Genomic DNA, 22261 nt, shown 5'->3' with positions numbered 1-22261 from the left:
AGGATCTGTGCTGTTCCACAGCAACATCTATTTAGTTGTTGATCCAGATCCTCACTGTTCCATTTTTTTCTTTCTCTTCCCATCATCTTTAACCTTTGCCTGTGGCAGCTGTGCAATCAGACCGGAATCCAGATGGGGCTGCCTCTTTGATCCTAGCCTGCATTTAATAATGGGGCTCTGGTTCTTACTGAGGAAACAAAATTACAAGGTGCATTGGCTCTTTCATTCAAAATTTTAATTAGTGATTTGGGCAATATACAGTAATTTTAACCTCTTAACTGCTCTCTGAAGTTCGTCCTGAGAGTAGCTACCACAGTGGCAGAGTGGTCTTATCAGCCTGAGAAACTGTCTCAAAAAGTTACATAATTTAAAAACCAGCTTAAATATAAAAATAGTTCTGTACTAGTTTAGATGGTATCGCTTTAAAAATCTGCCTGTAATGAAGTCTCAGAAACCCAGCACTCAGTTTCTTGGGGGATTTGTCCTGAGTGAACAGCAAAACCTACCCCAGAAGGTACATGAACTGTGAAGATATGTGGTAAGGTTGGTTTGGAGCTTTGCCATTGCAGTTTTATCTCCATACTACTGGGTCATATTCTGTGTTGTTTAGAACAGTAGATTCACTTTTTTTTTTTTGAACACTCTAATCTCAGTGAGAACTTCAAGTGTTATGGAAGATATGTAAATATTGAGGTTTGGAAATTACTCTTGGTGAGCAAAGCCGAAGTTTTCAGTCAATAAACTGGTTCCTGAACCACTGAATTTGAATGGGTTTGTCTCAAATCGTGTCTGACTTATCTGCATCTCCCTCATAATAATTAAGAGTTTAAAAAATTTTGAAATGCTGAGACTGGAATTCAACATCTTATCTTGAAAAAGAAAAAGGCTTGGCAGTGATTCTTCCTCTTTAGGAATGGGTGGGAATTTTTTAGTGTTGAAATACAAGTTTATACAAGTTTAGCAAGTCTAAAGCTTGGTGTTTTCCAGAGTGATAGAAACTGGGGACATTCTGCTGAAACAGCCCAGCCTTTCTAGTCCTGTAGCCCAAAATCCACCCTCACTGGTGTGACTTAGTGAAAACAATGGCCCAACAATTTAAAGGAGGGCATAAGTGCAGCAGTGCTACTTGGAAATTCAATTCCACCCCTTGTGAGCCAGGCTGGGACATTGAAACCATTGGTTACTTTCAGCCCAGCCTGTATTGCTGTTTTGAGTTGAGGTTTGCTTGTCAGTCCTGTTTCAGCATTTAGCCCTTGCATTCTTGGGGAAGTACAAGGAGGGAGCAGTGATACAGAGGCAGGAGAGAGAGTGGGAAATGAGGCTTTTTCAGTGGCTTTCTTGGGAAAGCTTTTAAGTATTCACAAAACTGTGGCCTCTGCAAAAACTCCTCTGTGATTCGGGAATTTCTCCAGTCCAAAGCAGATTTTCTCTATCCCCTGAGCACGATAGTTCCATTCTAGAAATGAGGGTGGAGGGGATGCTGTGCCCGTCTGTGCTGAAAATGTACTTTAAAGGAAGGTCCTATTGTTTCTTGCAGGAGATGAATTAAAGCAGAACTTTGACTCTGGAAACTGCTACCTTTGGGTCTCTTGCCTGGAAGTGATTAGGTGGCAGTACTTTTGAATGATTTGTATATCTAAGCTGTCTACAGAAGATGGCTCCTATGTCTCATATCAAGTACCTGGAGGTTTTTAGGATGGTACTCTTCTTAAAAGCCAGGCTCCTTTGATATGCAGCCCCCCCCCCAGTGCAAGTCAGAGGTGAGCAGAAGGTAGGAGCAGCCCAGCCTATTTTTTCCTGCCCCATCCTGTTTCCTAGCACTGCTGGAATCGATCCCTGTTGATTCTGGCACAGTCCTGCAAAAGCCACCGGGGGACAAAGGCTCCTTTTGTTGGGAGCTGCAGCCCGGGGCATGGACGTGCTTCTCGGCACTTGCCTCTTGCTGGGGCATCACCAGCGATTCCAGCGGGATCTCAGAGCCTGCTGGGGGGTGTGGGTGTGTGTGTCTCAGCTTGGAGTCACCACACTGACCAGAGAGTGCGTCCTATTGTCATCTTGGGAGAGGAGAAAAGGCATGAGTGAGGTTGAGGTTTGCACAGGAGGAAGCTAAATATTGGGTGAATGTGACCCTTTGTGGGCAGGTGCAGGTAACAAACAATCAACAGTGACAAGCAGACGTTGTTCCCTGTTCTCTTCTACCTTCACTCTTAAAGATACTCTATGCAGGTAATCTCAGTTGTGTGTTTGCTTTGGGGTTTGGTTTTGTTTTTCCTAAGCCCTGTCTGTGTTCAGTAGTAGCACTTAACACCATTGAAACTTTGCAGGCTGCACATCATTGAAACTGAAGTGTGGTGGTTGGTGGGGAGAGACCTTGGAGGAGGAGGAGGTTGGGACCTGGGGAATGAGCTGGGGAACACCCACCTGCTGAGAGGAGTTCTCCTCCCTTCTCAGGTTTCTGTTCCCCTCCATGGGAGCACTCCAGTTCCTGTGCTTGCTTGGCTGTTGTCACGCAGAGCTGTTTAAGGAGCGGGAAGTGAAACTGTGGCAGGATAGGATCCAGCAGGGAGGTTTTGTAACAGTGCCCGTGCCCATCAGGTATCTGCAGCATTGTCCAGTGGTGGGGAATGGATGGAGCAGCTGCTGACAGCTGCCTCAACGCCCACCCTCATTCTTGCAGGTGACAGCAGAAGTGTGTAGGTGATGGCGCTTGCCTTGTGGGAAGGAAGGCACAGAGATGTGTGCTCATGCCATTTTTATTTTCCTGAGCCACCAGTGTGGGTAGCTGCAGCCATGGAACGCTTGCTGGCTGCTGTCATGACTCATTTTTATTAAAACCATGCTGAGCCAAAATTAGTGTGTAGGAGCTGCCCAGGAGGCTGTGTGACTGTGCTGGAAGGACACCCGTGTGAGCCAGCACGCCTGCAGCACCCAGGGCTCAGGGACAGTGACCACAGCCATGACCCTGGTGTGGCTGGATGTGGCTGAGGCAGGAGCCTTGCTGGATACATGACTTGGACAGCTGTACTGCCAGGCCTGGCGTGGCTCTGTGTTTAGAGACCAAGAAAGAGATATTACTTAGTTCCCCTTACTTCTGCTTGGGAATTACAGAAAACAGAGAAGCTTTTATAAGGTTTTTAGCAAGAAATTGTATCACTATGGTCATTTTGTTTCATACCCCACTCATTTCAGGTTTGAATCTTTATTCATAATGGGAGCAGATTGTGTTGTGTTAGTCTCAATGAGGCGCTTGTTCTTTTTTCAGACACACCAGGTACTGGCTCCCCACAGCTGAGTTGTATGTGAATGTGTCAGTGGTATTGAAGGAGGTTCCCTTAAAACCAGGAGAGGAATGTACCTCATGAAAAAAAGTCTCATCCATGTTCTAGATGAACTAGAGGAGGGCTTCAAACTTTTTCTTGGGTCATGGGGCCTTAATTTTCTTTTCCAGGGATTTGGCCTTCTCTGTAAATGCCAGATATACAGCTCACTTTCCATAGTTGTTCTTCATTGGCCTTGAAGTCTGCAGACCACATGCTGAAAATCACGCGACATTCTTTTGTGTTTATTGCCAGATCTGTAATTTCAACCCAGTATCTTCTGGCCTTGCTGTCTGTAACTCCCTGTGCTGTTTACAGTTGGGGAAACAAAAAATTGAACCACCACCCCACAATCTAGCATGATTGCTGCAGAGTGAGCTCAGACATTTCTTTTTTCCTAACATGGTCTCCTGTATCTGGAATCCTGGGCTGATGTAACAGATTTGTTTGTGGCAGTGGTCTGAAAACTCAGTGGGGTTTTCTCCCCATTCTGAAGAAGTTGGATGAATTACAGTGTATTTCATGTGTCCTTTGTTTTCCTGGGGTACTTTTAAAGTAAACCCTGGCAACCCCTACCCATGCTGTGTTGAACCACTCTGTTGGTGCACAGTATGTTGGTAAGAGCTGGACATTCCCATCCAAACATGGGCAAAGCAAAATTGCCTGCTCAGATGTGGCTCCCCGAGTGGTGGGATGGCTTTGCAATGAGTGGCTCCCTCGTTGGTCCCCTTGTCTCTTCTGAGAAGGATGATTTTTGGTAATATATGGTGGAGGTTGTTTGGCTGATGCCTGTGTTTGCCTGGCTGTCACTGTTCATCTCACCTCCTGACTGACAATTGCTTTCATGGATAATCAGAGAAGGAGTAAGTTCTATGGCAACTCCCACGTGGCTGCTTTCTGATGCTTCCTACAGTACCAGATCATCTGTGGTGGTTTCTGCCTTATTTCATGGATTGAACCCTTGCCCTTCCTGTTCCCTTTGAGCATAGATTTTGACTCTCCTCTGCAGGGTTCATTCTCTGGGAATTTCATTTTCTGGGTAGGTGAACAAAACCTTCATTCACTCTAGTCACTGAAATCATAGTTCCCTTCTTTTGCTGGTTCTTGCTCTCTGACTCCAGCAGCAACAAGAGTTGAAGCAGGCTTGGGAACCACCTCGATAAGGGGGTTTATGTCAAAACAAAATTTTATCTTACATTACCTATGGAAAAAATCTACTGCAAGGAACTGGGCAAATGGAAAAGGCCTCTGTTGTATTTTACGTGTGGGATTAAGAAGGGCAAAGTGGCTTGCATGTAATTGTGTGGAATAAAAGTGCTTCAGATGTTGACTTTATAGTAAAGATTCAAACATGGCTCTGCTCCAGAGACAAGCTTTTCAAAAAGCTGTTTGAGAGACTGATCATTACACAAAGTTGTACATGACTGTCTGGAGACAGTTAATGTATGTGTCTGTACTGCTGCAGAGTGAGTCCAGGACTAGAGATGTGTTAGGAGGTACTTTGGTCCCTCTTCTTAAACAGATTGGGCACTTCAATCCTTCCTGGTCATCCAGTGCAGTGTAAAGGTGTCTATTGCATGTCAGTTCAACAAGTTGAATATTAAATGTAAGAGGATGTGAATGCTCTTAGGTACTGGCAGGGGCTTCTCTGTTCTCTGTGTGTGACTTAAAGTGTGTGAGGTGGGATTTCAAGTGACTGGCTCTTGGTGCTTCAAAGGCAATCCAGAAAAAGTTTGTGAAATGCAGGAATCTTGGCATAGAAGATTGTGTCATCTTCCAGTCATCTTTATGTCTAAAAGTGACTTCAGACATGAAGATGTCCTGATGGTGTTTTTGCAGGCCATGTTGAATGTCCAAGGGGACTTTAAAAAGCTGTGCAGTTGGTGGTGGCATAACCAAAGGTGGGCAGCAGTGAATGTGCATGAGATCTGAACAGGAGTGATGTGGTTAAATGGGTTTGCTGTGATACAGAGACAGCTTGAGTTGTATCTGAGTTTGCTGGCTCCTGGTAACCCTTTACAAATAAACTCTTGGGCAAGAGGACATAAAAGCAACTAGAGGCGTTTGCAGCCTTTCTTTTGTGAGTGCTGCTAGCAATGGAATAAGTGTGCTTTAACCACAGAAGGTCAGCGAGGCCTTCGGGCTCCAGACAGACATTATGATTTTATTGTTAGCCTGTATAACAAGATTAGCACCAAATGACTCACAGAACAAGCCAGGTGGTCTTTAATCTTCTGTATCTGGGTTGGTATGAAGACATTTTCATTACCATGACAAATGTTGTGGCTGAAAACTTTGACAAAATCAGGTCTTCAGTGACAAGTGTTTTCCATGGGAACTCTCAACTTTAATAAACACAAACATTGGAAGAGTGGTGGATTTATTTTTTGGGGGTTTTTTTGTTTGTTTGTTTCTGTTTGATTATTTTTCTTTGAAATGGTTCTGGAGTTTTCCTTATGTTGAAATGAAGAGGATCCCATCTTCTTAAAATGAGAAGTACTTATGTAAATGCTGGGTGTCTTTTGCTAATCAGATAACTGTGATGAGAGTTGTATTTTAAAAGCTGAGATCTTAGGCTGATAATGAAATGCAATTGGAGTTAATTTGTGGCAAGGTAACTTGTCCTCCTTGTAACTTGTATCTTTCCACTTTTGCTTATTATTTGGGCACAGTAACTTTGTGGATCTTCATTGTAACCACTCACAGGTTTGCAAAGGGCTTTGATTTGCACATTTTTTGTGGGAGTGAACAGAGAACCCCAAACTGACCCCTGAATTTCCAAGAGGCCCCTTAAACACCTTTTGAAATTATACTGAGGGCGAAGTCAGTTGTGCAGGAAGGGTGAGAACTGTGTGTGTGCTTGATTCCTCTTGCAGAAGTTGGTGTCTTTTAAAGCTGTGGCCCCAGATGTGCACAAAAAGCAAGTGAAGATGGTGAACAGAAGAACACAAGCAAGAGGGAGGCCAGGATGGAGTAGCAGGGCAGTATCACTAGGCATGTGGGTGTCTTAGCAACCATTGTGATTCTGACTGATATTTGTATAATTTTAATTATGACAGAGGACTGAAAAAATGGTGGGGATGTTTGTAGATATACAGATGCTTTTTAGTGGATAAACAGGAATACGAGTGATGTGGTGGGCAGGGAGTGCTCAGGTACTGATGGCTCTGACTGTTCCAGGTATATACAGGCCTAGAGCCCAAGGTGAGGGATGTAACTCCCCTCCTTTAGGTATTGCCCAGCTTTGCTCCATGCAGAAAGCCACAAATCATATCTTCCTTCTGGTTACTCTGCTTTTTTTTTATAGGTACTGTCTCTGCTCAGCTTTAAAAGATCTGTGTTGGAAGTTTAAGTCTGTAGTGTGTAACAAGACATCCCCTTCTTTACAGTCTCTCATATCCTAGATGCAAAACAAAATGATTGAGCCTGGTTTTGTGGACAAGCACTGCCACAAAGCTGGAATAAAATAAAAGCAAGGGAGTTTGCTCTCTGGTTACTGAGTATCTCCTACTTTCCTAGAGAATCTTAGATTCTCAGTGAGCCCTATTGGAGAGATGGGAGATGGTGAGTGCCAGGCTGCCTCTGTGTCACTCTGTAATAGGATGTGACTGGGATGGTGCAGAGCAGATGCTGGTTCTCTGTGACACCCCCGAGTGGTGATGCAGGTGAGCTGAGCCCGTGCTTGGCTCAGTCCACTCACGAGTGCTGCTCTGCAAACCAGGGGCAGCTGCATTGATTCATATATAAAACCTTCTTGTTTTCTGTGAATCCACTTGAAATCTCAGGCCTTTCCAAGTGAGGTTGTAACCAAGTGGTGGCGTGTGGAGCTGGGCTTTGGGAGAGCTGCAGGTTGTTGACAGTTCCCTGGTTATTAATGGCCACAACAAGGGCTCTCAGATTCTGAGAATAGACCCTGTATTTGCTTTGGGGGAGACAGCTGACAATGGTGTTTGCTGCAGCAATGTGTCTCTGCCTGGCTTTTGATTGACAGTAACACAAACTCCAAGGCTTAAACCCAGTGACATTTACAGCAGAGTTAACTTCTCTGGTCTAAGTTTAGGTGGTGATTTTGTGTTTGTCTGCATGTGTGTGCTTGGTAAGATACAAATACAGGGGAGGCCTTCTGCAAATGAAAATGTAACAGGAATTCCAAACTATGGGTGAATTTGAAAGAGGGAGGTGTTAAACCTTCATGGATTTTCATGGACTGGTTGTCATAGATTCTCATTTGAGATACTGGAGTGTTGAAAGGTTGTTACCTATTTTGGCACTTTGGGTTGGCTCTCCTGAAGTGTGTGGTAAATATTCATAACTCTGGGGCTGTCAGTGTGATTGTGTGGTTTTGGGTTTTCTGGGCAAGCTGAACTTAGAGTTGGCTGGTAACCTTAGCCCCACCTGTGCCCAGCTAATGACATGCTTTGTGGGTGTATGTCCTTAAGCCATCTGGAATTAGCATGTGGTCTTAGCTGACTGCTGAGATTTCATTCCTTGCCTTGCATCCCTGTTACTCTTTCAGAAGAGTTTCCTGTTAATGAACCTTGTTGTGAGATAAAAATTCTCCTGCCTCCCACAGCAGGCTAGACCAACAGAGCAGAGGTGGCCTTGAAGGATGAGGACTAGGAGGGCAACCCTTTTCTATTGGAATCTTCAAGCAACTGGTAGCACAGGGAGAGAGGAGCAGATCCTTGTCCAGTGATGGCTGAGCCAGAAACATCCTGGGCTAATGCATAACTCGACCCTCTGTTTCTACTTTTTAGTCCTTGCTCTTCAAGGTGTAACAAAACTACACCTATGTGAGCAGTGCTAGCAGTGTTATCCGTTGTCACTTGATATTTTTGGAGTGAGCTGCATCTTTTGTCTGTTGGAGACTTGGGGATTTTCAGTTATGTGTGCTTTGCAACCCTTCTGCCCTTTGCTAAGCTGGACACGTGGTCCAGTTTCATTCTTGTTAGTGTGATTGTGCATTGGCACTGCAGCACTTCTGAAGAGTAAAGCTCCAGGGTTGGGGTCTCACTGTAAACAAATCTGGAACAAGAAAGGCCTTCTGCCTTGAGGTTGCATATGATGAATGATGATACTAAGCAGACCAAGCTTTTGCAGCTGTGCTGATGCTGTAATCAGCAATCCTGGTTGCCTGGATTTGGGATTTTCTGGGCCATGGAGTACCAGGGTGAGAGAGAAGAGTTGGTCCATCAACACTTCTGTGAATGAAAGGTACTGAGTTCTGGTTGATGAATCTTGTTATTTCAGTAGCTACGTATGGGGTAGACATCCCATGAAATCCCTAGACATTTCTTGTGACATCTATGAAGATATGAGTGAAAAGATATCTACATCGATAGTACAGATATCTATCTATAAGGATACCTAGGATTGGCACTGCCTTGCTTGGACAAAAAAAAGAGGAAATACTTTTTCTTTCCACCACACTTCATCAAATAAAGAGATGTTTTGAGCCATTTCTAGCTGTGTAATGCTCTCCTTGAAGTACTTTGCAGTAGCTTTAAGTTGTTGTTCCTGTGTTGTTTCATGGACCTGTTTTAATGTTGATTAATGTATGGTCCACGGCAGGAATAAAAACAATCTGAGGATCTTTTAGCAGACCCCCTCCAATTGATTTATAGTGACCAGATTTCCTCAGTGTGGCATTTTCTTCTCCTTAGGGAGTGACAGTTCATGTCCACTTGCTCATAATATATTCAGCATCTGTCGACACCCTTCCAGCATGAAGCTGAGCAGAGCCATCTTGTCCAAGGCTGGTAACTGAGCTCAGAGACTGCTGTCAAAAATAAAAGCTGCTGAGCTTGAACCAGGTCTGGATATCTGAGAACTGCAAACTGTGAAGGACAGAAATGGCTGAGTTGATAACTAAGAGCACAGCATGCTTTCCCGTGTACCCTGTTTAAGGATTTAGCAAACAATTGCTGCTGCTTTAGCATATGAAGGAGCCTTCTCTCTTTAAAAAACAGCAAAACAAAAAAGGCAAAAGCCCCCTGAGGTGTCTCTCCCACTCTGGCTTCCTTTGCCAAACTCACAAGATGCAGACACTCAGTGTCCCTGCTGTCAGGTGCTGGTGACAGAACCTCAGCACCCTTGCTGCCCTGTGCTAGTGTCAGCTGAGCTGGGCTCTCTCAGCAGCTCTTGGTATCTTCTTCCATGAAAGAAAAAGACACTTGAGAAGTCTGCAGAGCTCTGTGTTGAGGACATAGTTGTGATCCTTGGGGAAGAGGGGGCAGCTGAACTCCTCATGTCATTGCCTGCTGTGGAACATACGTGACTGGCAGCATGGGGACAGCATCTCCTTTCACACTGCTGGGAAATCTGTGCCTCATGCAGGCAGTGAAATCTGTAAGGGCCTTCTCCCCAAATGGTGCAATCAAGAAATGTCATTTGTAATGTCCTTCACCTTGATCTGTGCTCTTGGGAGAAAACAGTGAAGTATCCTGGATCTGCCCTTTGCAGAGATGAAAGCATTTGCTGCCAGGCCAGCCAGGTGCTCTTGACTTAATCTCTTCATGGTATCTTCCTTCTAAAGATCTCTAACTTCAGGGTCCATCTAACAGAGCAAATCTGCTTGATGCAGATGTGTTCCCAGGAGTTGTTGCTGGAAGGTGAGAGCTTGTGCTTGGCAACCTGTTCTTAGATGGAAGAACATCTGGGGACTGGTCATATGACTTAAAAAACCTGCTACTTTGTTCAGAGATGTCTTTTCATAATTGACCATTAAGACAGTGTTGCTTTAGGGTCTTCAATAAAAGAAGGCTCCTCCACTGGCAGTTTTAAAAGTCCTTGCAAGCAAATTTTAAACTTTTCCTAGGACAGCTAATAAAAACATGCAGGACATACTACTGTTAAAGGAGCAATTCTATTTGTGGTTTTTTCTTTTCTTTTTTTAAAAAAATTACATCAATTAACACTGTAGAGGGAATAATGAGCTTGGGGTGGAGCTTTTAAATATATCTCAGTGATTTTGGGGAGCTCTTGAGTTTGTGGTTTTGATTTTAAGTTTGTACTTTTTTGTTTGTTTTGTTGTTTTTTTCTTTAGAACTCAACTGGAGCCATGCAAGAGAAATATGAACAATTATTTTCCCACTGGAAGTGCTTATCTGAAGTAAAATCAAGGGAGTGCATATACAGCTTGCTCATTTCTTCAAAGAGCTGGTTATTTGTAGGCTTTCTGCCAAAGCTGATGCTGCAGAAAATTGACTGAGCCCCTGGGCTTTGTGTACACTTGAATGTCATCTTTATCTTTTTCCTTAATGAGTCTGTTTGAGACTAGAGTCAGCACAGATTAGCTGTGCAGAACTTACTGTGCCTTTTGGTTTAGAGTTCTGCCCTGCACAAGTCCCACTGCTGTGTTCTGGGAAGTCAAGGCTCAGCCCATCCCACTGAGATTCTTAGCCCAGTTCTGTGGGAAGTAGCAGTGAGCCTTGCAATAATGTAAAAGACATTTTTTTAAAGCATTGCACAGTTAGCGACAGTGTTAGCAGATAACCAAGGCTTCCCAGAGTGGCATTAAGGCAGGGAAATGTCAAAGCCCATTTTAGGTAAGTGATTTGATCACAGCACAGAGGTTGAAGGCAAAGTGTTTGGTACCTGCTTTGGAAAAAACTGAGTATTGTCTGTAGACTGGGAATGGCCTGGGAGATACTGTTGTAGGTTCTACTCCAAAAACAAAGATGCTTTTATGTGGGTCCTCAGGGCTGTTGATCTTGCTGAGACAGAGAATGGGCTCAGCAGGTGATATTGCAGATTCTGAGAGCAGTAGAAAGAGAAGAAGAGGTAATGAAAAATTAGGGAAATGAAAATCATCCTGGCCTTTTTCCTAGGGCAGAAGATTAACTGGGATTCTGGTCCCATGTCCAGGAGGGCTTTTTATCTTGGGCACAGGGTTCTACTTATGGCTATAGCAATTTTGACCAGCCAGGCAGGTCAGGAGTTCTCCAACAATAGCATGGAGGACATTGTCTTGAGCTTCAGGTGCAGGAACAGCCTGAGATCCACTAAATCCACGGAGGTAGTTGTGGGAGGAATGTCCAAAAACTGGAGTTAGACCTGATTCTTCTCATTTTGGTCACCTATGGTCTTAGGACTCTCCATGTCCTGTGTATTTTAAGATGCTGACCTGACTTGAGCCTGGTGAAACTTGTTGCCATGATCTTTCTCTTGAGCCAGTTATGGGGAAGCAGGTTTTCCAGGAAATAATTCTGAGTGAGAAAACTGGATTTTTTTTTTCCATATTGACCACAGAGTGAGAGAGAAGGATGAAGCATAAAAGGCATGGCAATATGACAGCACTGAGTCATGTTAAACTTGAGGTGTGTCCTGAAGTTGCAGGTCATGGTGAGGCTGCTGTTTAACAGCTGTCAGAGGTGAATACTTGTGATGAGCCTTCAAGGCAATGCAGTATGACTGGCTCCTACAGAATTTTTTAAGTATAGTGCTATTTGGGGAAGATGATGGTTCTTTGACACATGCATGCTGTTTCTTTGGCTATGCATGTTATTAGTACCTAGTCACACTTGTTAGTATCTAGTCACACACTTGGTATCGTGTGGAGAAAGGAATGAGATCTTTCTGATGTATTTGTTTGGAGAAGTGATTGACCTTCATTGAAGCTGTCATCTTCTGGACTTGGGGAAGAATAGCTTTGGAAGGGCCTTACCCTTGTTCTGACCCCTTTGTAGAGTGGGATCAATCTGGCTTAAGTCACACTTGAGATGCTTGTCCTAAAGTCTTTCATTAGCAAAGGACTTTCATGCTATCTATCCTAGTGATTTAAATTCCTCTCTGGTAACATTTTTGGGGGATATGTACAGAGAATTATCTTTTTAGTAATTTGTGTTTTACAATATGGCTCTAAGCATGCAAGTTCTCACATAGTTTAACTGTAGGGGCACCTGTGAAAATCAAACCCAGTGTGCCTTGAGCAGAGCAATGAAAACTGGTCATCTCATTTCTCTGTTCCTCTTTCCCATTTGCCAGCTAGAAATGCCAGAGATAAATTTGGTGACTCTGTGACATGCTGGCCAAACACTCCTCCTTAGAGCTGGATGAGTGTGACATTAGACATGGCTTTTCCAGGTCGTTCAGGAAGTTGCTAACAAAATGCAGTATTGGACCCTCATTTCCCACCACTTAGCTCTGTAGCAGAGGCAGTGTCCTGTCTTTGTGGGATCTATTGAACCTTGTTAGCAAGTAAGAAGCAAACAAGAACTGCTCTGTCTGTGCCAAGTTTGACATTGCCCTTTCCCATCTTCCGGTGATCCAAGGGCCTTGGTGATTGCTCAGCTATGGGAATAATTTCCTCAATTTAAAATTAAGCATTAATATGTTTGGAGTTTCTTCCTCTCCACCCCCATCTTCTTTTGTCCAGTTGTTTGAAAGAAAGACTTAATTGTGTCGGGCTTGCATGAGGAAAGCCAGGCTGTCCCTAAAACCAGCCTGGAGTCAGGCATGGAGGGCAGGAGGACGTGCCCTTCTCCAGGGGAGGGCTGGAGGGGGAGCAGATTCCCACTGCTGCTCATGCTTTTCTCCCCAAATCTGAATGCAATAGCCAGAGTGTTCCATGAGCAGAAATCTCCTTCAGTGAACAAGTCACATTGTATCTGGGCACAGAAGAAACAAGGCTTAAAAAAGCTTATGAAACTTCCTTTGTTTGTACCTTATTAAGTTACATGGCTTTGTGCTTTCCATCTGACTTGGACACTATTTTCTTCTCCTCCTGTTCCAAGTAGAATGGCTTTTCCATGGGATAACAGGCAGTGGCCTGAGATCAAAGGTCTGTTTGTTCTGTTGCTGGTTGACCCATTGACACATGCCAATTTATTGCAATTCAAAATTAGTCACAGTAGTTACTGGCTCGGTGCCCATTTGGTACTTGGAGATGATGCCCTGGAGGTGGCAGACACAGCAACAGTCAGAGGTGTTGTTGGTAAGGGGTGGGGAGGTCAGGAGATGGAGAGATTTAGGGGCAGTGGGCTCATGTCAGTAAGATGTAAGTGCAGCCCCTCTCTGATGCTGTGGGGGGAGTAAGATGTGGACTTGTAGGGCTGAAGTTCCCTGGCTGTGGGCTTAATGACTTCCCCTTCATCAGGGCTGGACCACTCTAAATTCAGATGTTTCAGATGCAGATTTAGCTTTGTTTGAGATCCACAAAATAAATGCATTTATTTTATTGCCTTCCTCCTCATCACTTGCATTCCCTAAACTGGTTTTTGGCCTGGGTGACCCATATGCCATGCAAAGTAGATTTTTACTAGGTTATTGGCTCACATAATGAGTCTACTTGTGGTTTGTTGAGAATATTTGGGGCTTCAGGGCTTTTGTTGTGTTGTGGCATTGATATTTCAAAAGGGAGTGAGGGAAAGTGCTGACTGAGAACTGTGATTGCATTAAGCAGCTGGCATATATTTCTTTATTAGAAAGCATCAATATGGTTGCAGTTGCTTTTTTGAGCAAAGCAGAATTGCATTTTAGTTGGTCTGATACTGGTGCTTGGTGCTGACAGCTGCTGCACTGCCAGCAAGTGTTTGTCCTTACTGGGGATTGCTGCTCTCTGTCAGAGTTTGGTGGTCACAGGGCTGATGTTCAGATCTCAATTCCCTTCCCGCCCAGTGCTTGAGGCAGAGCACTGAGACCCTGTGCTAATCAGTGTGGGGCTTGCCCTTCAGGAATGTGTGCACCTGTATAGACCTGGGAAAAAACTGCAGCCACAGGAGCTGTTTTCTTTTGAGTTGTCCAGAGCTGTGGTATTTAGGTAATGATCAGTCATTGTGTGACTCTGATGGTCTTTGGGGAGAACCTGCAACTTGGATAGCTCAAAGCAAATTTTCAAATTTGCCAGGAACAGCTGTTGTTTTTAAAGGCTATTTCATGCCTTGACTTCTCTGACCATTGCTAGCAAATGCCACATCTTTGGTATGAGGGTTTTCATATTTTCCTTTCACTTTTACTGTGTTACTTCTCAAAGTGTAGCAATTCTGAGTTTACTGCAGATGGTTCTGTCCACAACAGCAGATTACTAACACATGTGTGATATGAGAGGAATGTGATTATTTACTGATTTGTTAATAGCATCTTGCCTTCTAGGTTCTTAAACTGCTTTTAAAACTTCAGTTGAACTCTTGTTTCCTTGTTTTGTTTGTTGCTTTTATTCAAATGCAGGGAAAACTGAGGCTCCATGGGTGGGACTTGGCTCTCTTTGGAGATTCTACAGTAGCTGGTCTGTGCCTGTTGGTCTTAGTGTATGCAGAGCATTTGCAGGTCTAGTTATAATTATTAGAAGAGACCTGGTTTCTGAGAAACAATGGAAAAGATACCTGGTGCCTGAAGCCAAAAACACTGGCTGGGATGACAGCTCCATCCTGTCACAGTAAATCAAGACTGTAAATCAATAAATCATAGTAAACCAATTTACTACTGCCATAGTAAATCAGGACTGAAACCCACAGCAACATTAGAGCCTCCTCTGAAATCCATTTCACCACATGTTCTGTGGGATTCATACAAAGTATTCCCTCCTTCACCCTGTCTTGCACCATCTTGAAATGGCCCCTATCCTTATGCAGGGCCAGGACACCTCAGGTCAAGGGCAGACCAAGGAGCCAAGCCATGGTTGCTGCTTAATCTCTTAAATGCCAGACCCCTGCCTGCTTCTGGTGTGGTTTGCGCCAGGCAGCAGCTGACACATCGCACCATCTCTGATCCGCCCGAGATCTGGGAGCTGTGGTGGAGCCCTGGCTCCTGCCCTGGTAAATCTGCTCCATTAATAGCTATCAAAGAGCCTGAAGTTTCCATCCGAACTTTATCTGGCTTTGCAGTGAGCTGGAGGATTAAAACCTGTGGCAGGGGCAGGGAGGGAGCGGCCGCGGCTCACCCGGAATAGCCTGACCTATGGAATAGCCTGACCTATGACGGCAGTGCCAGCCTGGAGGGGAGTTGTGCTGTGAGCTCATGGGTTATTAGCACTGAGCACAGACATGTCTGCAGTCAGCAGCACGCCCAGGGCCAGCTGCTCCATCCCTGCCTGCTTCAGGGAGCCCAGGGGGATTTGTTAGTTTGACTTGCCAGCACAGCTCGTTGATGGGGGAGCTGGGAGTGGGCTTGAGGGCCAGCATTGAGGTGTGCCATCCTCTGTGCTGCTCAGATGACTTGGGGTCTGACCTCTGGGATGTTCACATGGGGCAGATCTGGCTATGAGGGAGAGCATTATGAGAAGATAACCACTGTCCTGCTGCAGCCCAGGGCTCTTGTCTCTGTGCTGCATCATAGCAGGTAAAAAAGGGATCATTGTATGGCTGGGGCTTGCCCACAGGGCCAGCAGACATGGGACACAAGCCTTCATCTATCACATGGGGAGTAGTGTAGGAAGCAAGAATGGAGGTTTTTTTGTGTAGCCAGGGATTCACTTCTCACAGGCTCTCTCCTGTACCTGGTTTTGTTTTCCTTGCTTTATTTCTCTGCAGGCATCCTCAAGTCATCTGTTTCACCCATCCCTTGTCACCACTGTGGAATCACACAGGGTTTCTTCTTACTTCTTCTCTCCTCATTCAGAGCTGCTCCTCACCTGAGCTTTCCTGTTATAGCAGGAGCTTTTTCCTTAGAGATAGGCTGTGAGTTAGAGCTCTTTGCAGTGCCCAGTGTTTTACAGGAATTGTGCAGGGCACCTCAGCACAGTGGAACAAGATTTCCCCAGCTGGCCAGATGATCCCAGACTAAGTGTGCATGTTCCCCAAGGGGCTGTAGAGCTGAAATGAACTCCTTGGCTATGATGGAAGCAGGCATCTGGCTCCATAATGAATAGTCTGTGAGTGCTGCTCTGTGTTTTACACCAGGAAGCACTGAGGCTGTTCTAAGTCTTTGACCCTGGTGACATACTCCAGATTCCTCCCAGTTAAATGCTCTCTTTCCCTCCAGGCCTGAAAGCATCACATCTTTTGAATAGCCAGACAGATGCATTGCCCTGTAAAAATCTCCTTTGTATCTCCAGTAATTCTATTGATCTGCACATTGAGGGAGAGTGTGATTCTTCTTTGGAATTTACAGCTTGCATACTTTATCAGTGATGGGTGCTATTGGTGTGCCTGCTCCTTGGACACCTAGAAAGTCACCCAGCAGGTGGGACCCCCTGCTCCATAGATCTGACAGCCTAGGGGAATGCAGCTGAACAATATCTGGAGGAGATATGACTTGATGAGAAAGATGAGGCCATACTGATTCCTTGTCTCCTGCTGGCATGGCAGAGGAAAGTGTAACCTCAGCAGCAGTGCTGCTGTGAGATGTGCTCCCCTTTGCTGGAGTGGGTGGGCTCAGTGTCTGGTGTACACGACTCTGCCAGTACAAACAACATTGCCTCTTCTCTCTCCAGCAAGCTCTTGTGTGCCAAGGGTTTGTGAGGAAGAAGGGAATATTCATGCTGTCTGGGTCCTGCTGTGTAGAGAGATTTACCAAGCACATTAGGTGCTTGTGGCTGCAGGGTTTGTTGCTGGCATTTGAGCTGTAGAAAGTTGCACTCAAAATTCTGGTGGTCCTTGATTCAGCTCTTGGTGACAAAGAGGGCACTCTGTGTGTTTCCTTTTCCCTCCTTTTGCTGACACTGGAATACCTCAGCAATATCTGAAGGTGAAGAGAAGCTGTGGAACAGAGGGAGGATGAAAAACCGTGATTCCCTCCTAGACATTTAATCCCAGCTGAAATAAGGGGATTTAGGAGCTGGATGCTGAATGACTGCTCTGATTTATCAGATCTTCCACTACAGTCAGTTGCTGTGGTCAGGGCTGAGATGGTAATATCCATTCATGTATTGGGGAGAGAGAAACTGAGCTTAGCCAAATAGGCATAACAGGTGTTCTCCACCTCAACAGTATAAAAAAGCCCTGAGAGTGGGCCAGTAGGTGCATGGCCAGCTGGACTAAATTATTATTGTAGGTCACTTCAAATTGAAAATATTTTATTCTACATCCTGTTGCACATTTCTTTTTAATGCCATTTTGGGGACTAATCGTGAAAGACTGATCCCTGTTGTGCAGGGGAAAAATTGTTCTCTGAGAAGATCCATGGGTAGCAAAGGCAGCTGGAGGAAACTGGTTTGGGTGACTGTCATGGCTCTCTGGCAGTCCCTCAGAGTCTGGGAACAGTTACTAATGGTCTGCATGAAGACCTGGTGTCAATGACAGGGACCTCCTTTTTTTGCCTTAATCCCCTTTTTCTCCAAAAGGAGCTGAAAAACCTCCTGTGGCTGAGGGCTGGGAGGGCTTTTCTCTGGTTTCACTGTCCCTGTGGGACAAGGCTTTTTTTGCCCTTTTTTTTTTTTTTTTTTTTTTTCTTTTTTTTTTTTTTTTTTTTTTTTTGGCACGGTTAGGTTTTAGTTTTGATTCAGAGAGATGAGATAATCAGCATTAACCAATGACAGGGTATATCCCAGTCTCCCTGCAGCTGGAGCTGCTTGGGGCATGGCACGTAGCTGCTGCCCTCCTCCTCAGGTTTGCCCAGACTTCTTGTGATGAATGTACCTGCCAGCCCAGAACATGAAATACTCTTTTGTTCTAAGCCTGGGAACAATCCACTTAGCTGCACGGAGAGGGAGCTAAGAGAGAAGGCTGATAAGAGAAGTAGTCTGATAAGGACTTTACAGGCTGTGGGGAGCTGTGCTGTGCAGGGAGGTGGCTGCTGACACTCTCAGAAGTGGCACTTGGACTTTGTCACACAGATTAATGGTGTAAGGTCCCCTGTGCCTTCAGCAACCAGCTCTTGCCAAGCACGTGCATAGTGAGAAAAGGTGGAAGGAAGGTGGGACTCTCACTGCTCCAGCCACCCTCCCTCCCTGAGATCCCTGCACAGCTCTCTGTGTTTGTGTTCCAGGCTAATCCATCAGCTCTGGGAGCAGAACTCCACCCTGTCTGGACTAGACACTAGTGTTAAATCAGGAAAAATGTAACTGCACAAGGCATATTAGGGATGTGGTTTGTGTCTTGCTGGTTCAGGAGATAACTGGATTGCTGTTGCCTTGTCTGCAAAAAACATTAGATCAGTGAGAGAGAAGCCTCAGCCATGCTCTTCAGTACAGAAGAATGTGAGGGGTCCAAGTTCTTCCTGACTCATCTGTAAATCTGTTTTCAGACTATGACTGTGTGGAAAAATGTTCTGAAAATCTTGAGCATGAAAATAAGGGTGACTTTTTAACTTTGGTCTCAGGACTGTTTCTTTCTGTGCTTTTCTGTATCTGTGTTTGAAGTGTCCTTTCTCCTCTCTCTGTGCAGGTCCTTCAGAAGCTTGGTAAAGCAGATGAAACAAAAGATGAGCAGTTTGAACAGTGTGTGCAAAACTTCAACAAACAGCTGGTAAGATAATTGTCAATATGTAATTGCACCCTGGGTTTCAGTATTAGCCTCCAGTCATCTGCTGCAATGTAATTAAAGGCCATTAAATTAAACAAGGGCATAGGCCTATTGAAGTGACCCATAACTCATAACTTCTCACTTACAAGAAATGACATTGAGACTTCCAGGGTCTGTTTCATGGAATCAGTGAGAGAATCAGAGCATGCTGAGGTGGAAGGGGCTGATCCTGGATCTTAAGTCCAAGCTCTGACCCTGTGCAGGGCACCCCAAGAGTCACACCATGTGCCTGGGAGCATTGTCCAAACACTTGCTGAGCTCTGGCAGGCTTGGTGCTGTGAACACTGCCCCGAGGAGCCTGTCCCTGTGCCCAGCCTCTCTCAGGGTGAAAAACCTTTCCTTGATACCCAACCAGAATCTCCCCTGCCTCAGCTTCATCCTGTTTCCTCAGTCCTGTCGCTGGTCACGAGAGTGAAGAGATCAGTAAAAATAATGCTTGTTCTAGACCCAATTTTAGAAAAAGAAATAGCTCAAGCAGAACACTTTCTTCAGTTAGCAGCTGCCTTGTAATGTAATTTTTGCTGGAAGCAGAGATATAAGAGCAACATTGTGTCCCTGAACGAGGGATAGGTTGGGAAACAGATTAGAAATAAATAAAATGGAACAAGGCAGTTTCAGCTTCCTAAGCACAGTGTAGGGCAGAAGAGACAAAGAAAGCAAATGGTGAAAAGGGAACATCCTTCCATGGCTGAGACCTAAATCTGACTTCCTCCCCATACTTGCACAATCACTGTCAGGCCTGAGTCACTATTCTTCTGCGTGTCTGCCTCACCCCCAATATTTTAGGGCACAGAAATATTTTAACAGTGTAGCAATTTCCCCCACCCTCCTACTTCCACAGCAGTAGGTTTCAATCTTCGACTGGGTGTGTTTTGTTTTATTTTTCATCTAGAGCCTTCAGCCTCCCAGAAGAGAAAACGCCAGTTACCTTGTGGATTTTGCTGGGGCTTGTTGATAGGGGAAGCCTTGCTTCTGTTTTGTGGCAGGAAACGTGTGCCCCAGCATAGCTCAGGTGGTACTGCAGAAATGTTACTCTTCTGTGGCCTGACACATTTAGGACCTTTTCCTAGAGCTGTTGGTGGCAGCTGCATCATGTCTGTTGAGACTCAGCAGATGTGGCTGTGTCGCAAAACCAGCTGAGCAGGGATTTGCCACAGCTGAATGTAATGGAAATCCTTCAGTCTGGCTTTGACTTACGTGTAACCAGAGCTGATTGCAGATTCCTGGACACTAATGCTCCTTCTCTTGGCAGCAATAGCAGCTATTGCTCCAGAAGTTCATGCAGCATGTCTGTAGCATGTCCAGCAATGATACTCTTTTGTAGACAGCAGAATGCATTTTAATTGCTTTCTGATAACATGGCATTACCAGAGGTGACTCACTTGGTATAATTTTTAAACAATTAAGAAATAACCTTCAAAAATGAGAAATATAAAACCCCTCAAATCTACATTTTTAGATGTGACTCTCTGGGATGGCTTTTTCAATTTCCAAGGCCATGAGTTCCAGTGGTGCAGTGAGGAGCCTGTTAAAGAAGCACTGTGTCTTGTATCCCTTACATCTGAATTCTTTCTCCTGTTTTGTGGAGCAGACCATGAACTAAATTCCCCAAATAATTAATCAAAGAAGCTGGAGGCTGCTCTGCATTTGCTGCTTGGGGGTCTGCTGGTTTTGCTTAAGCCTTCAGTTTCCCTATTACTAAAATCAGTGTAGACAAAGCCTGTTTTACAGGGCAAACCATGAGTTAGGTTTCTTCTTCCTAAGAATCTTGGAGCTGAGGGCTAGGGGAATAAAAAAATCGGCTCTATATGCATGTATACTCACTTCTTTATATTTTTATATGTATAAGGTGTGTGTGGTATAGTTATCCTTGGGATTTCTGTGACCTTTCTTTGCAAAGTCTGATCCAATGGGGAGTGGAGATCTGGAGGAAAGCTGACCTTTTGCTGCAGGCTGGTGACAGAACAGCGCTGCTCTCTTGTGGAGCTGGCTAGGGTGTGAGCAGGCAGTGACCTTGTTCACTGCCTGGTTAGAGCCTCCTCTGACTCTAATGACTGTGTTGGACCACTTTGACACGTGTTTGTGTCAAAGGAATGGAGTGCAGGTCTAAAAATCAATCATTTTCAACCAAGGTGTTTGTGGTTGTCTCAAATAGTGGTTGAGTGGACAAAAGGGAGGGCACTGCACTTCCTAACTCTCTGTCCATCAGGTTCATATAAGAGCACCACTCTGAGGTCCCTGAATGGAATGAACTTTTTGTCTCAGATGGATTTGCTCTGTGGCAAAAGAGCTGGACACAGCCATGCAGGTGCAGGGCTTGCCTGTGTTTCCTGAGGGCTTGACAAGCAGCAGAACTGCCCCTCATTACTCCCTCATGGAGATTCTTTGGCTGTTAACCTTCCCAAATGGCCTTTGAAGGTTCCCTTCTCCTTTCCTTTCCCAGTGTTACTTGTGTTCAGTCACTGGCACAAGGATCTGTCCCAGATTCTGTCCTTGCTGACCTGGGAGCAAGAGTCCTCCTGTAGAGGTGCAGCTCAGCCCCTTGCTGAGGTGTGCCAGGCTTTGGCTTCTCTTGCCCTGAGCTTAAGTGCTCACTGGAGGGACAGTGTGGTGCTGGTGGCAGCTCTTAGAGCTGGCACCGTGTGTGTTTCTGCCTGGCAGAGCTGCTGGGTTATGATACCCTTCACGAGCTGCCACTTGTGTGGGAGTTCTGGGCTGGTTTACAGCCTTTCCTACTGAGCACAAGAGAGGGGAGCTGCTGCTGGCACAGGCTGCACCCACCTCTGCCTGCAGCATGTGTGCTGGGCACAGCCCCTGCTGCAGGGCAGGCAGTGGGGACCTTTGCTGTCACAGAGTAGGTTCCCATTGCAGTCAGTAGCTCAGAGAGAGGGTTTCTTCCCTGACAAGAATGCCTCAAGCCCAGCAGTTTCCATTTTAGCCCTATGTGGCAAAATAAGCTCCCTGTGGTACCCCAGGGTGGCGCTTCCCTCCCAGAGTTCATGCTCTGTCTTAACAGTTCTAAAGTTTTGCTGAGGAGGGGCTTACCTGGAGCTGTTGTTTCAGTGCTTCCCCTCCCTGTGATTACACAGTCTGCTCTTCCAGCCCTACATTAATCTAATCTGGACCAGGACATTACCTCCTGCCCCCTCAGATGTCAAATGTGCACTGAGTGCACAGCAGAGTTTTAAACATCAGCAAGAGGTGACTGAGAGCACTCCCAGCTGCAGGATGCAGCACCACTGGTGAGGATGCCTGGAGAGCGTAGAAGGCTGGTTCTGTGTTGCTGAAATTGCATGCTCCAGTTTTCAGCCCTGACTTGTAGGTTTTTCAGGTGATTTATCTAAAAATATTGACTAGACATTTACTCGTGGTGATGAGTTTTCTGCTCAGAGGATGCTTTCGTCTCCATGGCTTTGGAAACTGTGTATTGAGACTTGAAGAGTTCCGAGTTTGGCTTGTGTCATTTGCTGCTGTGGCAGTATTAGAGCAAGCATGGACACAATTTTAGAAGTGGCTCCTGATTTTAGATGCTACAGTTTTGAATGT

At 45.2% G+C, this 22261-nt stretch overlaps 1 protein-coding gene across 6 annotated transcripts in view; it reads left to right on the top strand.

The window, feature by feature from the left end:
* BIN1 (bridging integrator 1) overlaps positions 1–22261 on the top strand; it is an 87566-nt gene that overhangs the window by 17953 nt on the left and 47352 nt on the right. For all 6 annotated transcript variants that reach the window (XM_009087868.4, XM_009087866.4, XM_018911392.3 and 3 more), the window contains exon 2: positions 18578–18658. In XM_009087868.4, the coding sequence (XP_009086116.1) occupies positions 18578–18658 (81 nt within the window). The remainder of the gene's footprint in view (positions 1–18577; positions 18659–22261) is intronic.

Source organism: Serinus canaria, chromosome 7 (genome assembly GCF_022539315.1).
Source record: "Serinus canaria isolate serCan28SL12 chromosome 7, serCan2020, whole genome shotgun sequence".
In the NCBI taxonomy this organism is placed as follows: domain Eukaryota; kingdom Metazoa; phylum Chordata; class Aves; order Passeriformes; family Fringillidae; genus Serinus; species Serinus canaria.
The sequence above is the reverse complement of the archived record's forward strand: the minus strand, read 5'-3'. Positions and strand labels throughout refer to the sequence as shown.